We start from the raw sequence: 22,848 nt of genomic DNA, 5'->3' as shown, positions 1-22,848 counted from the left end.
GGTTCCTTTACAGAGATATTTAGTGAGGGAACAAGGCACTTAGTCATCTTTGCTATGACAGGTTAAATACAAGGTGTACTGGGAACATGTAAGAGGGTGACTTAACTCAGCCATTGGGGGGTCAGGAGAAGTGTTCCTAAGGAAGTGATGTCTAAGTGAGGTAGGCAGTACCTTGGCAAAAAAAACCTTGAAGTTAAGAGTGCATATGAGAAATGAAGGTATGTCCACCTGGCTGGCAAATGGAGTCTAAGATAGGGCAGTGATGATAAAGATATAGGAAGATGCTAGATCCGGAAGGGCCTTCTAAAAAGAATGACAATATAAATTTATTGTACAAATGGAGACACTACTGAGAGTGAAACCAGGCAATATTAATACTTAGGTAGGGACAACAGATATAAACCAGGCTATTCTCAGCAAATCAGAAATTATGGTCACCCTACTTGTAAGTCACATTCAGGTGCTTGGACTTTCAGTGAAAGCATAGAGTATGTATCTTCTACATTTTGCTTAAGTGACTTCATTCTTTTTTTTTTTTGAGACAGAGTCTCGCTCTGTTGCCCAGGCTGGAGTACAGTGGCACGATCTCAGCTCACTGCAAGCTCCACCTCCCGGGTTCATGCCATTCTTCTTCCTCAGCCTCCTGAGTAGCTGGGACTACAGGCGCCCACCACCACGCCCGGCTAATTTTTTGTATTTTTAGTTGAGATGGGGTTTCACCGTGTTAGCCAGGATGGTCTCGATCTCCTGACCTCGTGATCCGCCCGCCTCAGCCTCCCAAAGTGCTGGGATTACAGGCGTGAGCCACTGCACCCAGCCAGTGACTTCATTTTTACTTTTGCCTTTACTTGCTCATTTCACAAGTATTTGAGGATACACTTCAGAGCACTGAGGTTATAAAGACAACAGTGTCTGTCCTCAAGGTCTGTCTAGGTAAGACACACAGCCAAATAAACAATTCTAATACAGTTATACAGTTTTAGTTCTGACGCCTCCAATGAGCTGTAGACTTGTATTTGTCATTTCCAGTCAGAATGCAAAACACAGATCCAAAACAGATCTTTCAATTTCTCCTCCAAATCTATTCTTCCTTCAGCTGGTCGTGTAAGTGATGGCACTATCACATCCACTTAAGACAAAAACCCAGAGGAGCGCTGCCTTAATCAGTAATCAGTGTTACCCTTCTTCTCACTGTGCATTTTAATTTTGCCACATCTTTTTTTTTTTTTTTTTTTTGATACAGTGTCTTACTCTGTCACCTAGGCTGGAGTGCAGTGGTGTGATACTGGGTCAATGCAGCCTCAACCCTCTGGGCTCAAGCGATCCTCTCACCTCAGCCTCCTAAGTAGCTGGGACTACAGGCATGCGCCACTACACCTGGCTAATTTTTGCAATTTTTGTAGAGATGAAGTTTCACCATGTTGCCCAGTTCTCGTGCCTCCTTGAACTCCTGAACTCAAGTGATCTGCCTACCTTGGCTTCCCAAAATGCAGGGATCCCAGGTGTGAGGCACTGTGTCCTGCCCTCTCCACATCTTTCTTAAGCACACTGACTAAATTGGTCTAAGTAGAGCCTAACATCAACTGAAGGGAGAGGGTAATTTCCAGGTAGTTGAATGCTATGATTTTTGTTTTTTTGTTTTTGAGACAGACTCTTGCTCTGTTGAACAGGCTGGAGGGCAGTGGTGCGATTTCAGCTCACTGCAACCTCCACCTCCAGGGTTCAAGCAATTCTTGCGCCTCCCAAGAAGCTGGGATTACAGGCATGCGCCACCACACCCAGCTAATTGTTGCATTTTTAGCAGAGACGGGTTTTCGCCATGTTGCCCAGGCTGATCTTGAACTACTGGCCTCAAATGATCCATCTGCCTTGGCCTCCCAAACTGCTGGGATTACAGGAATGAGCCACTGTGCCTGGCCCCTGAATGCTATGTTTTTAACGACTAGATCTCAGTATTATGTGGGACTAATTTTTCTACAGTATTACAACACTGATTACTGATATTCATTGTTGACAATCATGACATCCAGATCTGGATATTTGCCTTAGCCAGTCTCAAAATTTGAGTTTCAATGACAAAGACACAGATATGTCCTAAATGACTGACCCCACTTCCACTATGTGAAGTTGAGAGTGGTTGTAAAGCTGTACAGCTATAGGTGAAACACTAATGTTAATCAACTACCTGTTGAACAACTACCGTGTAAAAGGACAATTTATGCCTTAGAGAGCAATTTAAAATTTTTTTAGAGATGGGGGTCTCGATACGTTGCCTAGGCTGGTCTCAAACTTGGGCTCAATCCATCCTCCTGCCTCAGTCTCTCGAGTAGCTGGGATTACAGGTACACACCACTTCACCAGGCAAAGGGCATTTTTAATATTTCTACCATCCATTCTCCACACAGCTGCCACAGTGATTTTTTTTTTTTTTTTTTTTTTTGAGATGCAGTTTCACTCTGTTGTCCAGGGTTGAGTGTAGTGGCACAATCTTGGCTCACTGCAACCTCTGCCTCCTAGGTTCAAGTGAATTCTCCTACCTCAGCCTCCCGAGTAGCTGGGATTACAGGCGCCCGTCACCATGCCCAGCTAATTTTTTTTGTATTTTTAGTAGAGATGAGGTTTCACCATGTTGACCAGGCTGGTCTCGAACTTCTAACCTCAAGTGATCCGCCTGCCTCGGCCTCCCAAAGTGATGGGATTACAGGTGTGAGCCACCACTCCCAGCCCACAGTGATCCTTTTACAGCAAAGCTACTACTTTGCTCTTAACCCTTCGTCATATTCTGTCACTTCCCAATAAAATCCAAACCTTACCAGATGATACATGATCTGCCTATGATTTCCATCTAATTTCTCTCATTTGCTGTGCTCCAGCCACACTGGTCTTGCCCTTTTTCCATGCCAAACAAATCCCCATTTCAGGGCCACTGCACTTGCTGCTTCTCTTCTAGGATAGTTTCCCTCTAGAAATCCATGTAGCTCCTTCTCTCATTAAATGATCAGATATTTATGTGCCTCCTTAGCTAAGAGGCCTTCCTTATCTACCCTAACTAAGAGAATCCCCACATCACTCTTATCCTTTTATCCTGATTTATTTTTCCATAAAACTTGCCACATTACTGGGCATTATCTATTATTTAGTAATGTGTATATTGCTTATTGACAGTCTTCCCTACTATAATATGAGCTCCATGAGGCAGAGACTTTGTTTTGTTCACTGCTGAATTCCCAGCACCTACAACAAGCCTACTCACTAAACATTTGTTGAATTAATCTTCAGGATACATCAAATGTAAAATATCCTATCATATATTTATTGATGTGATGCATAGGAAAATGTCTGGAAGGGTACATACCAAAATGTTAATTATTTATTTAACCTGGTGGGAGGTGGTTTTTCTTTCCTTTTCTTTTCTTTTTGAGACAGAGTTTCGCTCTCGTTGCCCAGGCTGGAGTGGAATGGCAAGATCTTGGCTCATTGTAACCTCTGCCCCCAGGGTTCAAGCGATTCTACTGCCTCAGCCTCCGGAGAAGCTGGGATTACAGGTGCCTGCCACCACACCCGCGTAATTTTTTGTATTTTTAGTAGAGACGGGATTTCACCATGTTGGTCAGGCTGGTCTAGAACTCCAGACCCTGTGATCCGCCCGCCTCGGCCTGCCAAAGTGCTGGAATTACAGGCGTGAGCCACCGCGCCCGGCAGGGCTTTTTTTTTTTTTTTTTTGGAATGAACTTGTATTATGCATATACCAAAAAAGAATGAAAGGGTTCACACAGGCATAAAGTGTAAGTGAATTCTAAAAAAAGGTTGGGCAAATTTATCAAAGGCAGACTTCTAAATAGATGTAACAGTTATATAGTTCAGATAAACCATGGTTTGAATTCCCTTCCCCAGTACTTCCTAGCAGTGTGATCCCAAGTTATTTATGTCAGTGCCTAGATTTCTTCACCTGGAAAATAGGGATAACAACAGGTGCCTACCTCACAAGTTTTAAATGAGACCGTATGTGTAACCTGCTTTGTGCAATGTCTGGCATGCAATAAGTACTCGACAAATGGTAGCTATTAGAATCATCATTAACAGCAGTAATAAGAGATCTTGGGACATACCTAGCCCTCAAGATTGACATCAGAGTAGACCACCACATCCTCTCATCATTGCGCCTCAATTTGGGCCTCTGAAGCCCAAAGAGGGGATGGTTCTTTCCAAAGAAGGCAATTTCGACGTTCCAGAAGCATCTGATTGAAACGCACCCTCTTCACCCCTTAAAATCAGTCTGGTTCATCCACGAGCAGCCCTTCGGGGCCCGGACTGGAGAGGCAGCCACGGCTCGCCGTCCCTGGGCCCAGTTCCCTCAGCCTCAATTTCCCTTGCTGCAACAGGGGTGGAGGTGGGAACGTTATCCCCAAACCCAGGCAGTCCCGGCTCGACCCGCCTCACCGCACTCCGGAGGGGACCAAACAGCCCCACGCGCCAGGAAGCCTCAGGCAACGGGCCACGCGCCACACGGGCAAAGTGATTACTGGTCGGAGCAAAAGTCAGGCAAGCGGCTCAGCCCCATCCTCCCAGTCCTCGGGCACGGGGACAGCAGCGGGCGCGCGGTGGGGACCGGGAAAAGGCCAAGTGGGCGGTGGCGGGCGCTCAGCACCCGGCGGGGGCCTCCACGGCCGAAGGGCGGAGGCGGCGGGCGCGCGGCACGCGGCGTGCTCGCCACTGCGCCGCCCGGGGGCGCGCACGCAAAGCCCGGAGGCGCGCGCGACCGGCGGCTCTTTGGCGCGGATTAGGGGGTCTCGGCGAGGTGAGGCGCCAGGCAGCGCTGGGCGGGCGCGTGGCGGGGCGCGAGCCCCTCTAGCGGGACTAGGGAGAAGCGGGGGCCACGAGGTGTGGCGGGGGAGGAGGCGCGGGCTGCGGGCCCCGGCGGCGGGCTTGACGCGGCAGGCTGGCGGGCCGGCGGGCGGGCAGCGGCGGGCCTCGCCGCTCTGTGGGGGAGGGCGGTGTGGGGCCGGGCCTGACCCCGGGGGCCCGCCCCGCGTCTGGGCGGTGCCCCAGTGCCCCGGCCTCGCCATTTCCCGCTCAGCCCTGGAGCGCGTAGCTCTACCAAGAATGGCCACTGTGCCTGATGCCCCTGACCAGCGTTGCCCATTTGAATTTCCTAGCAGGCCCCCCAAAGTAGGTATTTCGGTACCCTGTTAGAGCTGAGGCGCAGGTAAAATGACTGGCCCAGGCCGGTCCCACCCCGTAAGGATTTGAACGTTGGCTCCACAACTCGGGAGCCTGCGCCTTTCCTCCTCCCAACGTGGACTCCTGCCCGGCGAAGTGCCTCACTTCCTTCTCCCGGTAACTGATTCGAATTTGGCGATTGTTAGTTTGGAGCTAGCGCCAGTGTTTCCACGGAAGTTGGTGTCAGAATGTGGTCTCTTGTGAAAGGAGGAGAAAGAAGATTCTGCAGACTGCAATATTGTGCTTTTTTGCCTTTTTTTTTTTTTTCTCCTAGGCTGTACTGCAGTGCAGTGGCACGATCGCGGCTCACTGCAATCTCCGCCTCCCAGGCTCAAGCGATTCTCGTGGCTGAGGCGCGGGCCACCACGCCCGGCTAATATTTGTATTTTCAGCAGAGGTGGGGTTTCACCATGTTGGCCAGGCTGGTCTCGAACTCCTGACCTCAAGTGATCCTTCCGCCTCGGCCTCCCAAAGTGCTGGGATTACAGGCGTGAGCCACCACGCCCGGCCCTACTATTTTTTTATTTTTTGAGATGGCGTTTCTTTCGCCCAGGCTGGAGTGCAATGGCGCCATCTCAACACACTGCAACCTCTGCCTCCCGGGTTCAAGCGATTCTCCTGCCTCAGCCTCCCGAGTACCTGGGATTACAGGCGCCCACCACCACACCTGGCTATTTTTTGTATTTTTAGTAGAGATGGGGTTTCGCTGTGTTGGCCAGGCTGATCTCGAACTCCTGACCTCAGGTTATCTGCCCACCTGGGACTCCCAAAGTGCTGAGATTACAGGCGTGAGCCACCGCACCCGGCCTCCTACTGTGCTTTTTCGAGTGTTGATCAGTCCCTATTGACTGTGCATCCTTTACTGGACGTCTGTTTTTGTTTTTGTTTTTTGAGAGGGAGTTTCACACTTGTTGCTCAGGCCAGAGTGCAACGGCGCGTTCTCAGCCCACCGCAACCTCCACCTCCCGGGTTCAAGCAGTTCTCTTGCCTCAGCCTCCCAAGTAGCTGGATTACAGGCATACGCCACCACGCCCGGCTAATTTTGTATTTTTAGTAGAGACAGGGTTTCTACATGTTGGTCAGGCTGATCTCGAACTCGCGACTTCAGGTGATCTGCCCGCCTCGGCCTGCTAAAGTGCTGGGATTACAGGCATGAGCCACTGCGTCCAGCCTTGACATCTGTATTTGAAATGACACAGCTATTCCTTGTAAGACACTGCGCAAGTAACATACTCTTTCAGAGCTTGCTTGCTTTTGAAAAAGCAGCTTGCCCCAGAAGTGTGGGAGTGAGGATTCAAAGAATCCCCACACCTTGGTACCCACGGGTACCTAGCAAATGGAAAAAGTTCAGTAAATTTGGCTGTTATTTGATTGCTGCGTTCGTAATACACCCTTGCTAGACTCATTTTTCTTCAGAGCTCGACTTTTCCTTAGAGGACAGCAAAAGGAGACCTACCCCACCCCAAAAAGGGAAAGTTCTTTGATGGCAGCGTTAGTGGAAATGTTGCCCACACTTAGTGATGAATTATTCTCCAAGCTAAAAATTACCAGGGTGAAAAAAATCACTTCAGAAAAGCTAAAGATAAATTAACCTTTTGTAGAATTAACATTTATTAGTCCACTACTATGTGTTTATTGTATTCCTCCTGTATGCTTGGCATTTTGAAAGCATACAGATAGGTATCCGATATAGTCTCTGCTTTCACTTATTTATTTATTATTTATTTTTGAGACAGGATCTTGCACTGTCGCCCAGGCTGGAGTGCAGTGGCACAATCTCGGCTCACTGCAACCTCCACCTGCCGGGTTCAAGCAACTCTCATGCCTCAGCCTCCCGAGTAGCTGGGATTATAGGCGCCCGCCACCACGCCAAGCAAATTTTTTTGTATTTTTGGTAGAGACGGGGTTCTCACTATGTTGCCCAGGCTGGTCTGAAACTCCTGACCTCTGGAGATTCATCTGCCTCAGTCTCCCAAAGTGCTGGAGTTACAGACATGAGCTACCACACCCAGCCTGCTTTCACTTAATTTAGAAGTGGGGGAAAATAGACATTCAGAAGTAATACTCACAAAGTAGAATGTGAAAAATGCCAGATAAAAAGCTGAGAGTGGGCCGGGTGCGGTGGCTCATGCCTGTAATCCCAGCACTTGGGGAGGCTGAGGTGGGCAGATCACCTGAGGTCAGGAGTTCGAGACCAGCCTGGCCAACATGGTGAAACCCCGTCTCTACTAAAAATACAAAAATTAGCCAGGCCTGGTGGCCCGCGCCTGTAATCCCAGCTAATTGGGAGGCTGAGGCAGGAGAATCGCTTGAACCCGGGAGGCGGAAGTTGCAGTGAGCTGAGATCGTGCCATTGCATTCCAGCCTAGGCAACGAGAGCGAGACTTAGTCTCAAAAAAAAACAAAAACAAAAAAAGCTGTGAGTGTACAGAAGAAGGATTATTTTTTGACTTAGTGTAAAATATTATTTTATTTCTGCTTCAAAGAAGATACTTTGGGCCAGGTATGGTGGCTCACACTTGTAATCCCAGCACTCCAGCACTTTTGGAGGCCGAGGTGGGCGGATCACTTGAGGCCAAGAGTTCGAGACCAGCCTGGCCAACATGGTGAAACCCTGTCTCTCCTGAAAATACAAAACAATTAGCCAGGTATGGTGGTGGCACATGCTTGTAATCCCAGCTTCTCAGGAGGCTGAGGCACAAGACACGAGAATCAAAAATGAGAACCAAATGGAGAATGAGAATCCCTTGAACCTGGGAGGCAGAGGTTGCAATGAGTACTCCAGCCTGGGCAACAGAGCCAGACTGTGTCTCCAAAAAAAAAAAAGAAAAAGAGACTTAGTCTGTCCTCCAAGCTGGAGTGCAGTGGTGGCTCACTGCATCCTCGACCTCCTAGGCCCAAGCGTTCCACCTCATCCTCCTGAGTAGCTGGAACCATAAGCATGGGCCACTGTACCCGGCTAACTTTTTTTTTTTTTTTAAGAGATAGGGTCTCCCTATGTTGCCCAGGCTGGTCTTGAACTCCTGGGTCCCAGTAATCCTCCCACGTCAGCCTCCCAGAGTGCTGGGATTACAGGCATGAGCCACTGTGCCTGGCCCTGTTATGTACTTGTTGAAAGAGTGAGGAACAAATGTATGTTGTAATAGATAGGATTTTTTGGTTTCCAGTTACAGAAACTCGTTCAGTCTTATGATTAAAGTTGAGTTTATTAAAGTTTATTAAAGAGAGAGAAATGAGAGAAGAGTTAAACAGTTGAGCCACCTGGGGCTAGGGATTTCAACAGCCAGAGCACATGGACTGAATTCTTTGAATGAATTCTAGTGAATAACTAAGCTCCAACTGCCTTCTGTCCTTTCATGTCTTACTCAAGATCCAGATTTCTGGAAGAAGAGACCTGGTTGCTTTAGCTTTTATCAGGGGTGGGGAATGGGGTATTGTGATTGGCAGCCCCACCAGTACCACATGAAATGTGGGAGGGTCAGTTTCCCAAATAAAGATGGCAGCTAAGGAGAGAAATGATGCTGAGTAGAGAAAGCCAACAGTTGTTTATTAGAAATATGTAGCATTTGCCCCTGCCACCCTCAGTGCCCCATAGACCCAGATCCTTCCTCATAAAAAAGAAAAATATGTAGCATTTATAGAGGACCAGGTACCATGCTACATTACTTATATGGATTATGATATTTGATTATGACATTTAATTCTCACAACTTTGGAAGGTAGGCACTGTTATACCCACTACAGAGGAAGAAACAGGTTTTCAGAGGTGGAATAATTTTTCAGCATTACAAAGCTAAGATGTGGCAGAGCTGAGTATGTTGCATATCTTCTCTTTATCTCGTCCCTTTGAATGATTTTCTGATCCATGTGCCACTTTTGTTTGTTCCTAGGGAGTCATCAAGCTTTGGTGTATGTGTTGGCCGGTTCTGAAGTCTTGAAGAAGCTCTGCTGAGGAAGACCAAAGCAGCACTCGTTGCCAATTAGGGAATGGACCGTTTGGGTTCCTTTAGCAGTAAGTACAGTGGGAACAAGTCTCAGGTGACTTATTATTATTTTTTTTTTGAGATGGACTCTCCCTCTGTTGCCCAGGCTGGGGTACAGTGGCATGATGTTGGCTCACTGCAACTTCTGCCTCCCGGCTTTAAACGGTTCTCCTGCTTCAGCCGCCTGAGTAGCTAGGACTACAGGCGCGCACCACCACACACAGCTAATTATTTTTATTTTTATTTTTAGTAGAGATAGGGTTTTACCATGTTGGCCAGGCTGGTCTTGAACTCCCGACCTCAGGTGATCCACCCACCTCGGGCTCCCAAAGTGCTGGGATTACAGGTGTGAGCCACCACTCCCGGCCTTCAGGTGACTATTAATAGCAAACTAGAGTGGAAGTTGATCAAGGAAGAAAAATAAACGATGAAGTTAGGCAATAAAGCCCTTTGACTCTGATTCTAAGGGAATTATGAGTATCAAAATAAAATCAATTAATACATATTGATTACCCATTGAACACATGACACAAACATATGACCCTGGGTCTTACAAGAAAATGAAGCAGCCGGGCGTGGTGGCTCACGCCTTAATCCCAGCACTTTGGGAGGCCAAGGCAGGCAGATCACGAGATCAGGAGATGGAGACCATCCTGGCTAACACAGTGAAATCCCGTCTTCAGTAAAAAATAAAAAAAATTAGCCAGGCATGGTGGCAGGCGCCTGTAGTCCCAGCTACTTGGGAGGCTGAGGCAGGAGAATGGCATGAACCCGAGAGGCGGAGCTTGCAGTGAGCCGAGATTGTGCCACTGCACTCCAGCCTGGGTGACAGAGTGAGACTCTGTCTCAAAAAAAGAAAAAAAAAAGAAAAGAAAATGAGGCTGAGATGGACCAGGCATATTCTGATTAACCTGTAGTTAAACCTAGAAAAGCCATGGGATTTCTGTTTAGACCAATAACATGTTTCAGGCACCTTGATAAGAAATGTGTCAGTGGTAAGATAAAGGAAAGATCATCCCACCTCCCCCTTGATGTGGAACTTGTTTCTAAGAGTAAACCACAGTAGAATAATGTAGAGAATTATGGGGTATGTATGAAGTAAATTCAAGTAGCCATAACTATGGATAAAAAAATTATACTGGCCAGGTGCCATGGCTCACGCCTGTAATCCCAGCACTTTGGGAGGTCGAGGTGGGTGGATCATGAGGTCAGGAGTTTGAGACCAGCCTGGCCAACAAGGCAAAACCCCGTCTCTACTAAAAATACAAAAATTAGCTGGGGATAATGGCGAGTAACTATAATCCCAGCTACACGGGAGCTGAGGCAGGAGAATCGCTTGGACCTGGGAGGCAGAGGCTACAGTAAACCAAGATCATGCCACTGCACTCCAGCCTGGGTGACAAGAGCAAGAATCTGTCTCAAAAAAAAAAAATTATACTGCTCTTTTTCCCTGATTCTGAATATATGAGATTTGGCAGAAATAGAAATTCCATTGTTAGATGTTTAGTAGTATCCTAATGAGAAGAATCAGAAAAGTACTTTTTGGGTGTTGTTTCCTCTTCAACAATTCGTGTTTTTTTTGAGATGGAGTCTTGCTGCATTACCCAGGCTGGAGTGCAGTGGCATGATCTCGGCTTACTGCAACCTCCGCCTCCCGGGTTCAAGCAATTCTCCGTCTCAGCCTCCCGAGTAGCTGGGAATATAGGCGTCTGCCACCATGCCCGGCTAATTTTTGTATTTTTAGTAGAGACAGGGTTTCACCTTGTTGGTCAGGCTGGTCTTGAACTCCTGACCTCAGGTGATCCACCAGCCTTAGCCTCCCAAAGTGCTGGGATTACAAGCGTGAGCCACCGCTCCCGGCCTGACAGAACAATTTCTTAAAGGAGCTCTAATTTACTTTTTGATCACACTCCTAATATAAATTTAGGAGAGAATGGAGTCTTCAGACACATCTAGTTCAACTCTTTCATTTTACATATAGAGAAATCTAAGTGGACTGCTCTAATGCTGGGAGTGTCCAAAATAAACTTCTTTTTGGAAATAATTTCAAACTTAAGTGGCAAGAATAAGAATACAAACAATACCCACATACCTTTTGTTAACCTTTTACTCCATCTGCTTTGTCATTTGCATGCGCGCTGTCTGTCTCTCTGTGTGTGTATATATATGTTTTTTATTTTTTAATTTTTTTTATTTTTAAGAGATGGGGTCTCACTGTGTCACCCAGGCTGGAGTGCAGTGACACAATCATAGCCCACTGGAGCCTTGAATTCCTAGGCTCAAGCGATGCCCCCACCTTGGCCTCCCAGTGTGTTGGTATTATAGGCATAAGCCACCATGCCTGGCCCAATCTTTACTATTAAGGTTGCAAAAAGATGATTCCCCCCCACCCCCCGCCAAATCTAGTGCTCTCTCCACATTTACTAGTTAGCATTTTTAGTTTTTATTTTAAGTTCAGGGGTACATGTGCAGGGTTGTTATATAGGTAAACTTCTTGTCACAGGGGTTTTGTATACAAATTATTTTGTCGCCAAGATAATAAGCATAGCACTCGAGAGGTAGTTTTTGGATCCTCTCCCTCCTCCCACTGTTCACCCTCAAGAAGGCCCTGGTTTCTGTTCCCCTCTTTGTGTCCATGTGTTCTTGTTTTTTTAGCTCATACTTGTAAGTGAGATCAGAGGGTATTTGGTTTTCTCTTCCTGTGTTAGTTTGCTTAGGATAATGACCTCCAGCTCCATCCATGTTGCTGCAAAGGATGTGATCTCATTACTTTTTTATGGCTGCATAGTATTCCATGGTATATATGTACTGCATTTTCTTTATCTGTTCACTTTTTTACTTATTTTTTATTATGGACACAGGAATTCCTATTTTTTCAAGGATTTACGATTTATTAGCATACATAACTAGCTAGGTTCATGGATTATTCCAAATTTGGCCACTGGGAGTCCCTTCAAATGGGCTCCTACATCCTTATAGCGTACTCTCATCATTTTTTTTTTCTTTTTAGCATCTCCATCCTTTTTGGCATAACTAAATACTCCAAGTGCATCCTGTACTTCCCCCGCCCTGGAATCAGCCACTTCTCTGAGGAGTCCTGGTACTTTTACAAGGGAGTCATATCAGAGACCGAGATCTTTTCATCTACTAGAATATTTTTGCATCTTGGCCCTTTTGGCTGACAGAACTAGGAAATATATGTATGTTATGTGCTATATACATATATGCCAGTATACATACACACATACACATTTACGTACACATACTTCTTTTGAGGAAATCATGAGTTCACATTGATACCTCTAATTCATCATCATGGGCTTTTGTCTTGTCTGCATTAATTCCTCATTCACATGTCTCTACTCAGTGAGAACCCTGGCTCCCAACATCAATACAATTCCACTATCCCCTGCCCTCAACCCCTTGTACTTACCAACTTCATTGTTTTCTGGTTTAATCTGTCCCTTAATCCTTTTTGCAAAGAAAAGAGGACTGTTTTTTACTCTAATTTTTTTCTTTTTCTTTTCTCTTTTTTTTTTTTTTTGAGACAGAGTTTCGCTCTTGTCACTCAGGCTAGAGTGCAGTGCCACGATCTCAGCTTACTGCAGTCTCCACCTCCTGGATTCAGGTGATTGTCCTGCCTCAGCCTCCTGAGTAGCTGGAATTACAGGTGTCTGCCACCACACCTGGCTAATTTTTGTATACGGGATTTCACCATGTTGGCCAGGCTGGTCTTGAACTCCTGATCTCAGGTGATCCACCCGCCTTGGCCTCCCAAAGTACTGGGATTACAGGCACAAGCCACCGTGCCTGGCCTCTAATTTCTTATAGGAAAGATAGCATACTATATATATGTGTTCTTTTGTACTTTTAAAAAAATTCTTCAATCAGCACCAGGATTGTACTTTTTTCCCCTCACTTAATAGTATCTCCTGGAAATACTGTATTAGTTGGTAGAGGTTGTCCTCATTCTGTTTTTTATAGTTGCATAATACTTCATTGTGTGGATATGTTATTATTCAAATAATTGCTTATACTTGGACATCTAAGTAGTATTTTGCAGTTACATCTAATATTATATATAACCTTGGACGTGTGTATTTTTGTATTATTGGAAATGTATATTCATGGTAAAAAATTCCTAGAAGTGAGATTGCTGGGTCAAAAGATAATGCCCCTCTATATGAGTTGTACTATTTTGTATTCCCACCAGTGATACGTAAGAGTGCCCGGGCTGGGCGCGGTGGCTCAGGCATGTAATCCCAGAACTTTGGGAGGCCGAGGTGGGTGGATCATGAGGTCAGGTGTTTGAGACCAGCCTGACCACCATGGTGAAGCCTCTACTAAAAATACAAAAAATTAGCTGGGCTTGGTGGTACGTGCCTGTAATCCCAGCTACTCAGGAGGCTGAGGCAGGAGAATCGCTTGAACCTGGGATGCAGAGGTTGCAGCGAGCCAAGATTGTGCCACTGCACTCCAGCCTGGGCGACAAGAGTGAAACTCCTCAAAAAAAAAAAAAAAGTGTCTATATTCCCACAGCCTGACTAATTATATTGTCAGGCATTGAAACTTTTGCCAATCTGATGGGTGAGAAACTATATGTCAGGGTAGTTTTAAATTTTATCTTGCTTATGAGTGAAGCTGAACATTTTTTCATATGTTTAAGGCCATTTTATGTCTCTTTTTTTTCCCCAAATTGTCTTTGTGTCTTTCGCAGCAGGATCTTTGGTCTTTTATTCTCCCTCTCAATTTTTTTTTTTTTTTTTTAAACGGAGTTTCACTCTTGTCACCCAGGCTGGAGTGCAATGGTGCGATCGGCTCACCGTAACCTCTGTCTCCCAGGTTCAAGTGATTCTCCTGCCTCAGCCTCCCAAGTAGCTGGGATTACAGGCACATGCTGCCATGCCCAACTAATTTTTGTATTTTCAGTAGAGATGGGGTTTCCTTCGTGTTGGCCAGGCTGGTCTCGAACTCCCAACCTCAGGTGATCTGCCTGCCTCGGCCTCCCTCTCAATTTTTTAAAGTTGTTTGCATACTAGGGATTTCAGTGCTTTTTTTCCGATATGTTTACAAATATTTTCTTACAGTATACTTGCTTTTTTACTTTCCTTATGGTGTTTTTGCCAAAAAAAAGTTTTTTGTTTTCTTTTTATTAATGTAGTCAAGTTTATTAACCCTTTATTGAATTTGAATGATGGTTAAAAAGCCTCACTCGGCCACACATGGTGGCTCACGCCTGTAATCCCAGCACTTTGGGAGGCGGAGGCAGGCAGATCACGAGGTCAAGAGATTGAGACCATCATGGCCAACATGGTGAAACGCCATCTCTACTGAAAATACAAAAATTAGCTGGGCATGGTGGCACACACCTATAGTCCCAACTACTTGAGAGGCTGAGGCAGGAGAATCACTTGAACCTGGGAGGCAGAAGTTGCAGTGAGCCAAGATCGCACCACTACACTCCAGCCTTCCAGCCTGCCAGCCTGGCAACAGAACGAGAGTCCGCCTCAAAAAAAAAAAAGCCTCTCTCTTGTTTCCTGTTATCTCAGTGAAAAATTAGATAAATAAAAAGTCTTTCTCTTAGGTTTTAAAAAATTTTGAAATACCTTTTGAAGGACAGTTGGGCTCTGTGTATCAAAAACCTAAAAATGCTCAATAACTGTACACTCAACAATTTTAGTTCTAGGAAAATATATATCCTGAGGAACAGATGTGAAATGTACATACAAAAGACCGGGCACAATGGCTCACGACTGTAATCCCAGCACTCTGGGAGGCTGAGGCAGACGGATCACCTGAGGTCAGGAGTTCGAGACCAGCCTGGCCAACATGGTGAAACCCCGCCTCTACTGAAAATACAAAAATTAGCCGGGTGTGTTGGTGGGCGTAATTCCAGCTACTTGGGAGGCTGAGGCAGGAGAGTCGCTTGAACCCAGGAGGCAGAGGTTGCAGTGAGCTGAGATCGCGCCACTGCACTACAGCCTGGGCAACAGAGCAAGACTCCGTCTCAAAAAAAAAAAATTAGCTGGGCATGGTGGCATGCACCTGTAGTCCCAGATACTAGGGAGGCTGAGGTGGGAGGATCACTGAGTCTGGGAGGCAGAGTTTGCAATCAGCCAAGTTTACTATTTGGAAATAAAATACATAGACAATATGTCTACATACGTGATTTCTTTTTTTTTCTTGAGACATAGTCTCGCTCTGTTGCCCATGCTAGAGTGCAGTGGCATGATCTCAGCTCACTGCCATCTCTGCCTCCTAGGTTCAAGTGATTCTCATGCCACAGCCTCCCGAGTAGCTAGGACTACAGGTGTGCGTCACCAGGCCCAGACAATTTTTGTATTTTTATTGGAGGTGGGGTTTCGCCATCTTGACCAGGCTGGTCTTGAACTTCTGGCCTCAAGTGGTCCACCTGTCTTGGCCTCCCAAAGTGCTGGGATTACAGGCGTAAGCCACCATGCCTGGCATACATAATTTCAAAAATTAAAAATAATAATGCCCTAACTATAATAAAAGAGATAAATACAAGAGAAGTAATCTATGGTAAAACAATGTAATTTATAATAAAGCAATATGTATTTCAATATGTTTAGACATGATTACAATAGAAGACATGATTTAAGTACTAGATACTTGAACCCATATGTTGAATCACTGTGCATATACAAATGCAGAATGATTCAAGTGTGTCATGTTGGTGACTAAGAAACACCACAAGCTAGAATAACTAAACGTTCTGAACAAAACAAAATACATTCTCCTCTAGATTTATATACAATTGCCTTTCTGGAAATTTCAGTGCATATTAAAATTCTCAAAAATACTTTGCTTTATATATAACATGGAATTAGCTTCTAGGTCATATGAGATTTTTCATTCACTTGAATGTCTGGTGGGACATTTGAAAGTTGCACAGGACACACAAAAAAGTCAATTTTTATTAGAATGTATTGAGCATTGTAGGATATCTAGAATCCCTGTTTTAGGGGCCTGCAGAATGCCAGTGGGGCTCTGGTCATTGTGGCAACAAAAAGGTACCTCCTCAGATTTCCAAATGGCTCCCTAGGGGGGAGTTGAGTACAATTAGGTTATATAATATAATTGATACAATGGAATGTTATTTACCCATTAGAAAGAACAAGGAAGGTCAATGTGTATTGTCATGAAAACATGTCCGCAATATGTTGTCAAGTGAAAAAACATGTATGATATTCCACTTTTTCTTTTTCTTTTTTTTTTTTTTGAGACGGAGTTTCGCTGTTGTCACCCAGGCTGGAGTGCAGTGGCGTGATCTCGGCTCACTGCAACCTCCCCGTCCTGCGTTCAAGTGATTCTCCTGCCTCAGCCTCCTGAGTAGCTGGGATTAGGCGCCCACCACTACATCCAGCTAATTTTTTATTTTTAGTAGAGGTGGGGTTTCACCATGTTGGCCAGTCTGGTCTTAAACTCCTAACCTCTAGTGAGCCACCCGGCTCAGCCTCCCAAAGTGCTGGGATTACAGGTATGAGCCACCGTGCCTGGCTATTTTTTCTTTTTATTATTTTTGGTAGAAGCAGGGTCTTGCAGTATTGCCCAGGGTGGTCTTGACTTCCTAAGCTGAAGCGATCATCCTGCCTTTTCCTCCCAAAGTGCTGGGGTTACAGGCATGACCCACAGAGCCCAGCCTCTACTTTTGTTGAATATATGTACTATATTATATAGAAGAAAGGTTAGAAAAATATTTTTCAAAATGCTAATTGTGGATGACATACTTTACAGTTTTATTTTAGTCTGGAATGTTAAGAACTTACTTTTACAAAGTAATTGCTTTTTTTTTTTTTCTTTTTGAGAGAGGGTCTTGCTTTCTTACCCAGGCTGGAGTGCAGTGGCATGCTCAAGGCTTACTGCAGACTCGATCTCGGCTCAAGTGATCCTCCTACTTCAGGCCTCCGTATAGCTGGGACCACCAAGCATGCACCACTGCACCTGCCTAATTTTGTGGGGTTTTTTTTTGTAGAGACATGGTTTCACCATGTTCCCCAGGCTGGTCTCGAACTCCTGAGCTCAAGTGATCCACCCACCTTGGTCTCCCAGAGTGCTGGAATTACGTGCATGAGCCACCGTGGCCCGTGCAGTAATTGCTTCTTGACATAAGGATTTAAAAAATCACTTTGGGCCTGCAATCCTAGCACTTTGGGAGGCTACGCCAGGTCTATTGCTTGAATCCAGGAGTTCAAGACCAGCCTGGGCAACATGGGAAAACCCCCCCTCTACTAAAAGTACAAAATTTAGCTGGGTGTAGTGCACATACATGTAATCCCAGCTACTTGGGAGGCTGAGGCATGAGAATTGCTTGAACGTGGGAGGCTGAGGTTTCAGTGAGCTGAGATCAAGCCATTGCACTGCAGCCTGGGTAACCAGAGTGAGACACTGTCTCAAAAAAAAAAGACCACTTTTCAGGAGTTTGAGACCAGCCTGGCCAATATGGTGAAACCCTGTCTCTACTAAAAATATAAAAAATTAGCCGGTCGTGGTGGTGTGCACTTGTAGTCCCAGCTACTCGGGAGGCTGAGGGAGAAGAATTACCTGAATCCAGGAGGTGGAGCTTGCAGTGAGCTGAGATCGCGCCACTGCACTTCAGCCTGGGCGACAGAGCAAGACTCCGTCTCAAAAAAAAGAACTACTTTGCTCAGTGGCTGATGCCTTTTTTAAAAATAGGATAGTTGGAGGAAAGAGAGAAGCAAGCTTATATCTAACAGGAAGTGAGGAAGAGGGTAACTTGGTAGAAGTTGGCACCTGTCACTTAATATACAATAATTTTTGGCTCAGCGCAGTGGCTCACTCCTGTAATCACAGTACTTTGGGAGGCTAGGGCAGAAGGATCACTTGAGGCTGGGAGTTTGAGACCAGCCTGAGCAACATAGCAAGATTTGTTCTTCTGCATTAAAATTTAAAATGGGGGAAATGGAGTAGCTGCGCAGTTTCATATATTGAATTTGAAGCTACTGCCAGGAGTACATTTTTTTCTTTCATCATTTTCTTCTGTGTCTTTTTTTTTTTTTTTTTTGAGATGGAGTTTCGCTCTTGTCACCCAGGCTGGAGTGCAATGGCGCGATCTCAGCTTACTGCAACCTCTGCCTCCCGGGTTCAAACGATTCTCCTGCCTCAGCCTTCTGAGTAGCTGAGATTACAGGTGCCCACCACCACACCTGGCTAATTTTTGTATTTTTAGTGGAGATGGGGTTTCGCCATGCTGGTCAGGTTAGTCTTGAACTCCTGAGCTCAAGTGATCAACCCGCCTCAGCCTCCCAAAGTGCTGGGATTATAGGTTTGAGCCACCGCGCCTACTCTATCTTCTTAAAAACAAATAAAGAGAACAGTGATCTTCACTTGGAAGAGGGAAAGGTACCTTGAAGAACGTTTCTTGGACTTTAGGGAGGCAAATACTGTTACAGAATGTGAGAAATCCTGTTCCAGGCTGAACAAATTAAATTCCTTCATCTACCTTCAAAGCTTTTCTTCTCTTAGATTCTTGTGATTGATCATAGAGAACAATTTTGCTAGGTTGCTGTGACTCCAGAGGCTGAATTTGGGGCAACCAGGGACACATATATCTGCATTTTTATGAGTTTTGAGAGTTTGGATTGTACTCCTTGTCTTCATAGTTTGGAGACATACCACTGTCATTGGAGTAGAAGATCTGCTGTGTTATGTACTTACCATGGGAGAAAGGGAGGAAGCTTCCTGGGTTTCAATTCCCACTCAGAGCCAGGTGTGGTGGCTCATGCCTATAATTCCACCACTTTGGGAAGCTGAGGCAGGAGGACTTCTTAAGACCAGTGTGGGCAACACAGTGAGACCCTGTCTCTACAAAAATTAAAAATTTAGCCAGGCGCAGTGGTGCAAGTCTGTCCCTCCTCTTGGGAGGCTGAGGTGGGAGGATCACCTGAGCCTGGGGAGATTGAAGCCACAGTGAGCCGTGATCTCACCACTGCACTCCAGCCTGGGCAACAGTCTAAGACCCTGTCTCAAGAAGACTCTGTCTCAAGAAGACCCTGTCTCAAGAAAAAAAAGAAAAATCCGAACTCAAATATAAAATAGTATATTCCAAAATATGTATTTAGAAGAGACATGTATTTAGAGGCTAGCTGAGTGTGATGGCTCATACCTGTAATCCCAACACTTTAGGAAGCTGAGGCAGCTCAAATTCCTGGGACCGTTTGAGCCCAGGAATTCAAGACCAGCCTAGGCAACACAGTGAAACTCTGTCTGTACAGAAAATAAATTTTAAAAAAGTACCCGGGTGTGGTAGCTTGTGCCTGTAGTCCCTGCTAGTTAGGAGGCTGAGGTGGGAGGCTCATTTGAGCCTGGGAGGTTGAGGCTACATTGAGGCATGATCGTGCAACCACACTTCAGCCTAGTTGACAGAGTGAGACCCTATCTCAAATAAATAAAGGAGTTCTCTCTTATTTGCCCCAACTTCTTATTATGAAAAATTTTAAACTTAAATAGAAAACTCAAAAGAACAGTACAATGATGATGATGTGTTTTTTTATTTTTTTATTTTTTTTTGGAGACGGAGTCTCTCTCTGTTGCCCAGACTGGAGTGCAGTGGCGTGATCTCGGATCACTGCAACCTCCGCCTCCCGGGTTCAAGCAGTTCTTCTGCCTCAGCCTCCTGTGTAGCTGGGACTACAGATGCATACCGCCATGCTTGGCTAATTTTTTTGTGTTTTTTTTGAGATGGAGTCTTACTCTGTCGCCCAGGCTGGAGTGCAGCGGCGCGATCTCGGCTCACTGCAACCTCTGCCTTCTGGGTTCAAGTGATTCCTCTGCCTCAGCCTCCTGAGTAGCTGGGATTACAGGTGTGCACCACCACACCTGGCTAATTTTTTTGTTTTTAGTAGAGATGGGGTTTCACCATCTTGGCCAGGCTGGTCTTGAACTCCTCACCTCATGATCCACCCGCCTCGGCCCCCCAAAGTGCTGGGATTACAGGCATGAGCCACCGTGCCCAGCCAATTTTTTTGTAGTTTTAGTAGAGACAGGGTTTCACTGTGTTGCCCAGGCTGGTCTCAAACTCCTAAGAGCGGGCAATCTGCCTGCCTTAGCCTCCCAAAGTGCTAGGATTACAGGCATGAGCCACCATGCCCAGCTGATTATGATTATGATTATGATTATGATTATGATTATTATTATTATTTGAGGCAGGGTCTAGCTCTGTCGCCCAGGCTGGAGTGCAGTGGCACAATCTTGGCTCACGGCAACCTTTGCCTTCCGGGTTCAAGTGATTCTGTGCCTCAACTTCCCAAGTAGCTGGGATTATAAGCTGCGCCCCCATCCCTGGCTGTTTGTATTTTTAGTAGAGACAGGGTTTCGCCAGGTTGGCAAGGCTGGTCTCAAACTTCTGGCCTCAGGTGATGCACCCACCTTGGCCTCCCAAAGTGCTGGAATTACAGGGTAAGCTAATGTGGCCGGCCTACAGTGATTATTTATATGCTTGCTACCTAGATTCAGCAATTGTTAACATTTTGTCAGATTTTCTTTATATTGTATGTGCAGGTATGTGTCCATTTTATGCTCCTGGAAAAATAAGTTTGGGATATTATGAAACTTCCAGTTAAAAATGTGTTTGTGACTGCGCATGGTAGCTCATACCTGTAATTCCAGAGCTTTGAGAGGCCAAGGCAGGAACATTCTTTGAACCTAAAAGTTCAAGACCAGCCTGGGCAACATGGTGAGACATCGTCTCTACAAAAAATTAACCAGGTGTGGTGGCATGTGCCTGTAGTCCTAACTACTTGGGAGGCTGAGGCAGGAGGATTGCTTGAGCCCAGGAGTTTCAGGTTACAGTGAGCTATTGTCAAGCCACTGCACTCCAGCCTGGGTGGCAGAGCAAGACCCTGTCTCTAAAAATATATAAATAAATCAACAAACAAACATATGCTTGTAAATTTCTCTGCAGGGTTCATATCTATGTAAATGCTGTGTGAATAGGAACAATGCTGCCCTGAAGTTAAAAGGATCATAATTTTTGCTTTTTTTTATTTGTAATGAGCTCATCTTGTCTCCATGAACTTTTCAGCTCAGCTCACTACTTGTGTGGTCATTTGGGGATTTTCACCTTTTTGCACTTAAGATAACCGTAAGGTGGTCTGAAATGTGCATTTGTTTTCTGTTTGTTCTAGATGATCCCTCTGATAAGCCACCTTGCCGAGGCTGCTCCTCCTACCTCATGGAGCCTTATATCAAGTGTGCTGAATGTGGGCCACCTCCTTTTTTCCTCTGCTTGCAGGTAACTCACTAATGCTGGCTTCTCCTAGCCTAGTTTTATGCTATTTTTTATGATGTAATATTTCAGAGATTACTGTCAACTGCTAAGGAGATCTATATCTTATTAAATCTATTCCTTCCAATTTTTCTTTTTCTTTCTTTCTTTTTTTTTTTTTGAGATGGAGTCTCACTCAGTTGCCCAGGCTGGAGTACAGTGGTGTGATCTCTGCTAACTGCAATCTCCACCTCTTAGGTTCAAGCGATTCTCCTGCCTCAGCCTCCTGAGTAGCTGAGATTACAGGCACACACCATTACGCCCAGCTGATTTTTGTATTTTTAGTAGAGACGGGGTTTCACCATGTTGGTCAGGGTGGTTTTGAATTCCTAACCTCATGATCCATCTGCCTCAGCCTCCCAAAGTTCTGGGATTACAGGCGTGAGCCACCGCACCCGGCCCCAATTTTTCATTATACGTTTTACCAGTGAAAAGTTGAGAAACAGAGCAGTTAGATGAGACAGACTGTTGATTAGTCCACATCTGTGTTTAAACCTAATACTTGGCCGGGCACAGTGGCTCATGCCTGTAGTCCTAGCACTTTTGGAGGCTGAGGCAGGTGGATCCCCTGAGGTCAAGAGTTCAAGACCAGCCCGGTCAACATGGTTCAACATGGCGAAATCCCATCTCCACAAAAATAAAAAAAAATTAGCTGGGCATGATGGCGGGTGCCTGTAATCCCAGCTACTTGGGAGGCTGAGGCAGGAGAATCTTTTTTTTTTTTTTTTGAGACGAAGTCTCGCTGTGTCACCAGGCTGGAGTGTATTGGCACAATCTTGGCTCCCTGCAACCTCTGCCTCCCGGGTTCAAGTGATTCTCTTGCCTCGCAGATTGCATTCCAGCCTGGGCGACAGAGCAAGACTCTGTATCAAAAAACAAACAAACAAAACCCTAATAGTTAACACTGTTTTTTTGTTGTTGTTGTTGTTTTGTTGAGACGGAAGTTTCGCTATTGTTTCCCAGGCTGGAGTGCAATGGTGTGATCTTGGCTGACCGCAACCTCTGCCTCCCGGGTTCAAGCGATTCTCCTGCCTCAGCCTCCTGAGTAGCTGGGATTACAGGCATGCGCCACCACACCCGGCTAATTTTGTATTTTTAGTATGGACAGGGTTTCTCCACGTTGGTCAGGCTGGTCTTGAACTCCAGACCTCAGGTGATCTGCCTGCCTCGGTCTCCCAAAGTGCTGGGATTACAGGGTGTGAGCCACCGTGCCCAGCTATTTTTTCTTTTTTTTCTTTTCCACGACAGAGTCTTGCTCTATCACCCAGGCTGGAGTGCAGTGGCATGATCTCGGTTCACTGCAAGCTCTGCCTCTCAGGTTCAAGGGATTCTCCTGCT

General features: G+C 45.7%; 2 protein-coding genes across 9 annotated transcripts in view; one reads left to right on the top strand and one right to left on the bottom strand.

The window, feature by feature from the left end:
- Positions 1–4,824, bottom strand: part of ACACA (acetyl-CoA carboxylase alpha) — a 331,241-nt gene extending 326,417 nt beyond the window's left edge. For both annotated transcript variants that reach the window (XM_003817948.5, XM_008971230.4), the window contains exon 1: positions 4,110–4,824. In XM_003817948.5, coding sequence (XP_003817996.1) covers positions 4,110–4,147 — 38 coding nt within the window. In that variant the 5' untranslated portion in view covers positions 4,148–4,824. The remainder of the gene's footprint in view (positions 1–4,109) is intronic.
- TADA2A (transcriptional adaptor 2A) overlaps positions 4,706–22,848 on the top strand; it is a 74,405-nt gene continuing 56,262 nt past the window's right edge. For 3 of the 7 annotated variants that reach the window (XM_034942036.3, XM_034942034.3, XM_055101002.2), the window contains exon 1: positions 9,111–9,232. Coding sequence is in view for 3 of the 7 variants with exons in the window: in XM_034942032.3 (XP_034797923.1) it covers positions 9,208–9,232; positions 21,371–21,477 (132 nt within the window). In the remaining 4 variants the exon portion in view is untranslated. Of the gene's footprint in view, positions 4,799–5,063; positions 5,338–9,110; positions 9,233–21,370; positions 21,478–22,848 lie in introns of those variants that run through there. The other 4 variants (XM_034942032.3, XM_034942033.3, XM_008971224.4 and 1 more) reach the window with 4 other exon arrangements.

Source organism: Pan paniscus, chromosome 19 (assembly GCF_029289425.2).
Source record: "Pan paniscus chromosome 19, NHGRI_mPanPan1-v2.0_pri, whole genome shotgun sequence".
In the NCBI taxonomy this organism is placed as follows: Eukaryota; Metazoa; Chordata; class Mammalia; order Primates; family Hominidae; genus Pan; species Pan paniscus.
This window is presented reverse-complemented; position numbering and strand designations above follow the sequence as displayed.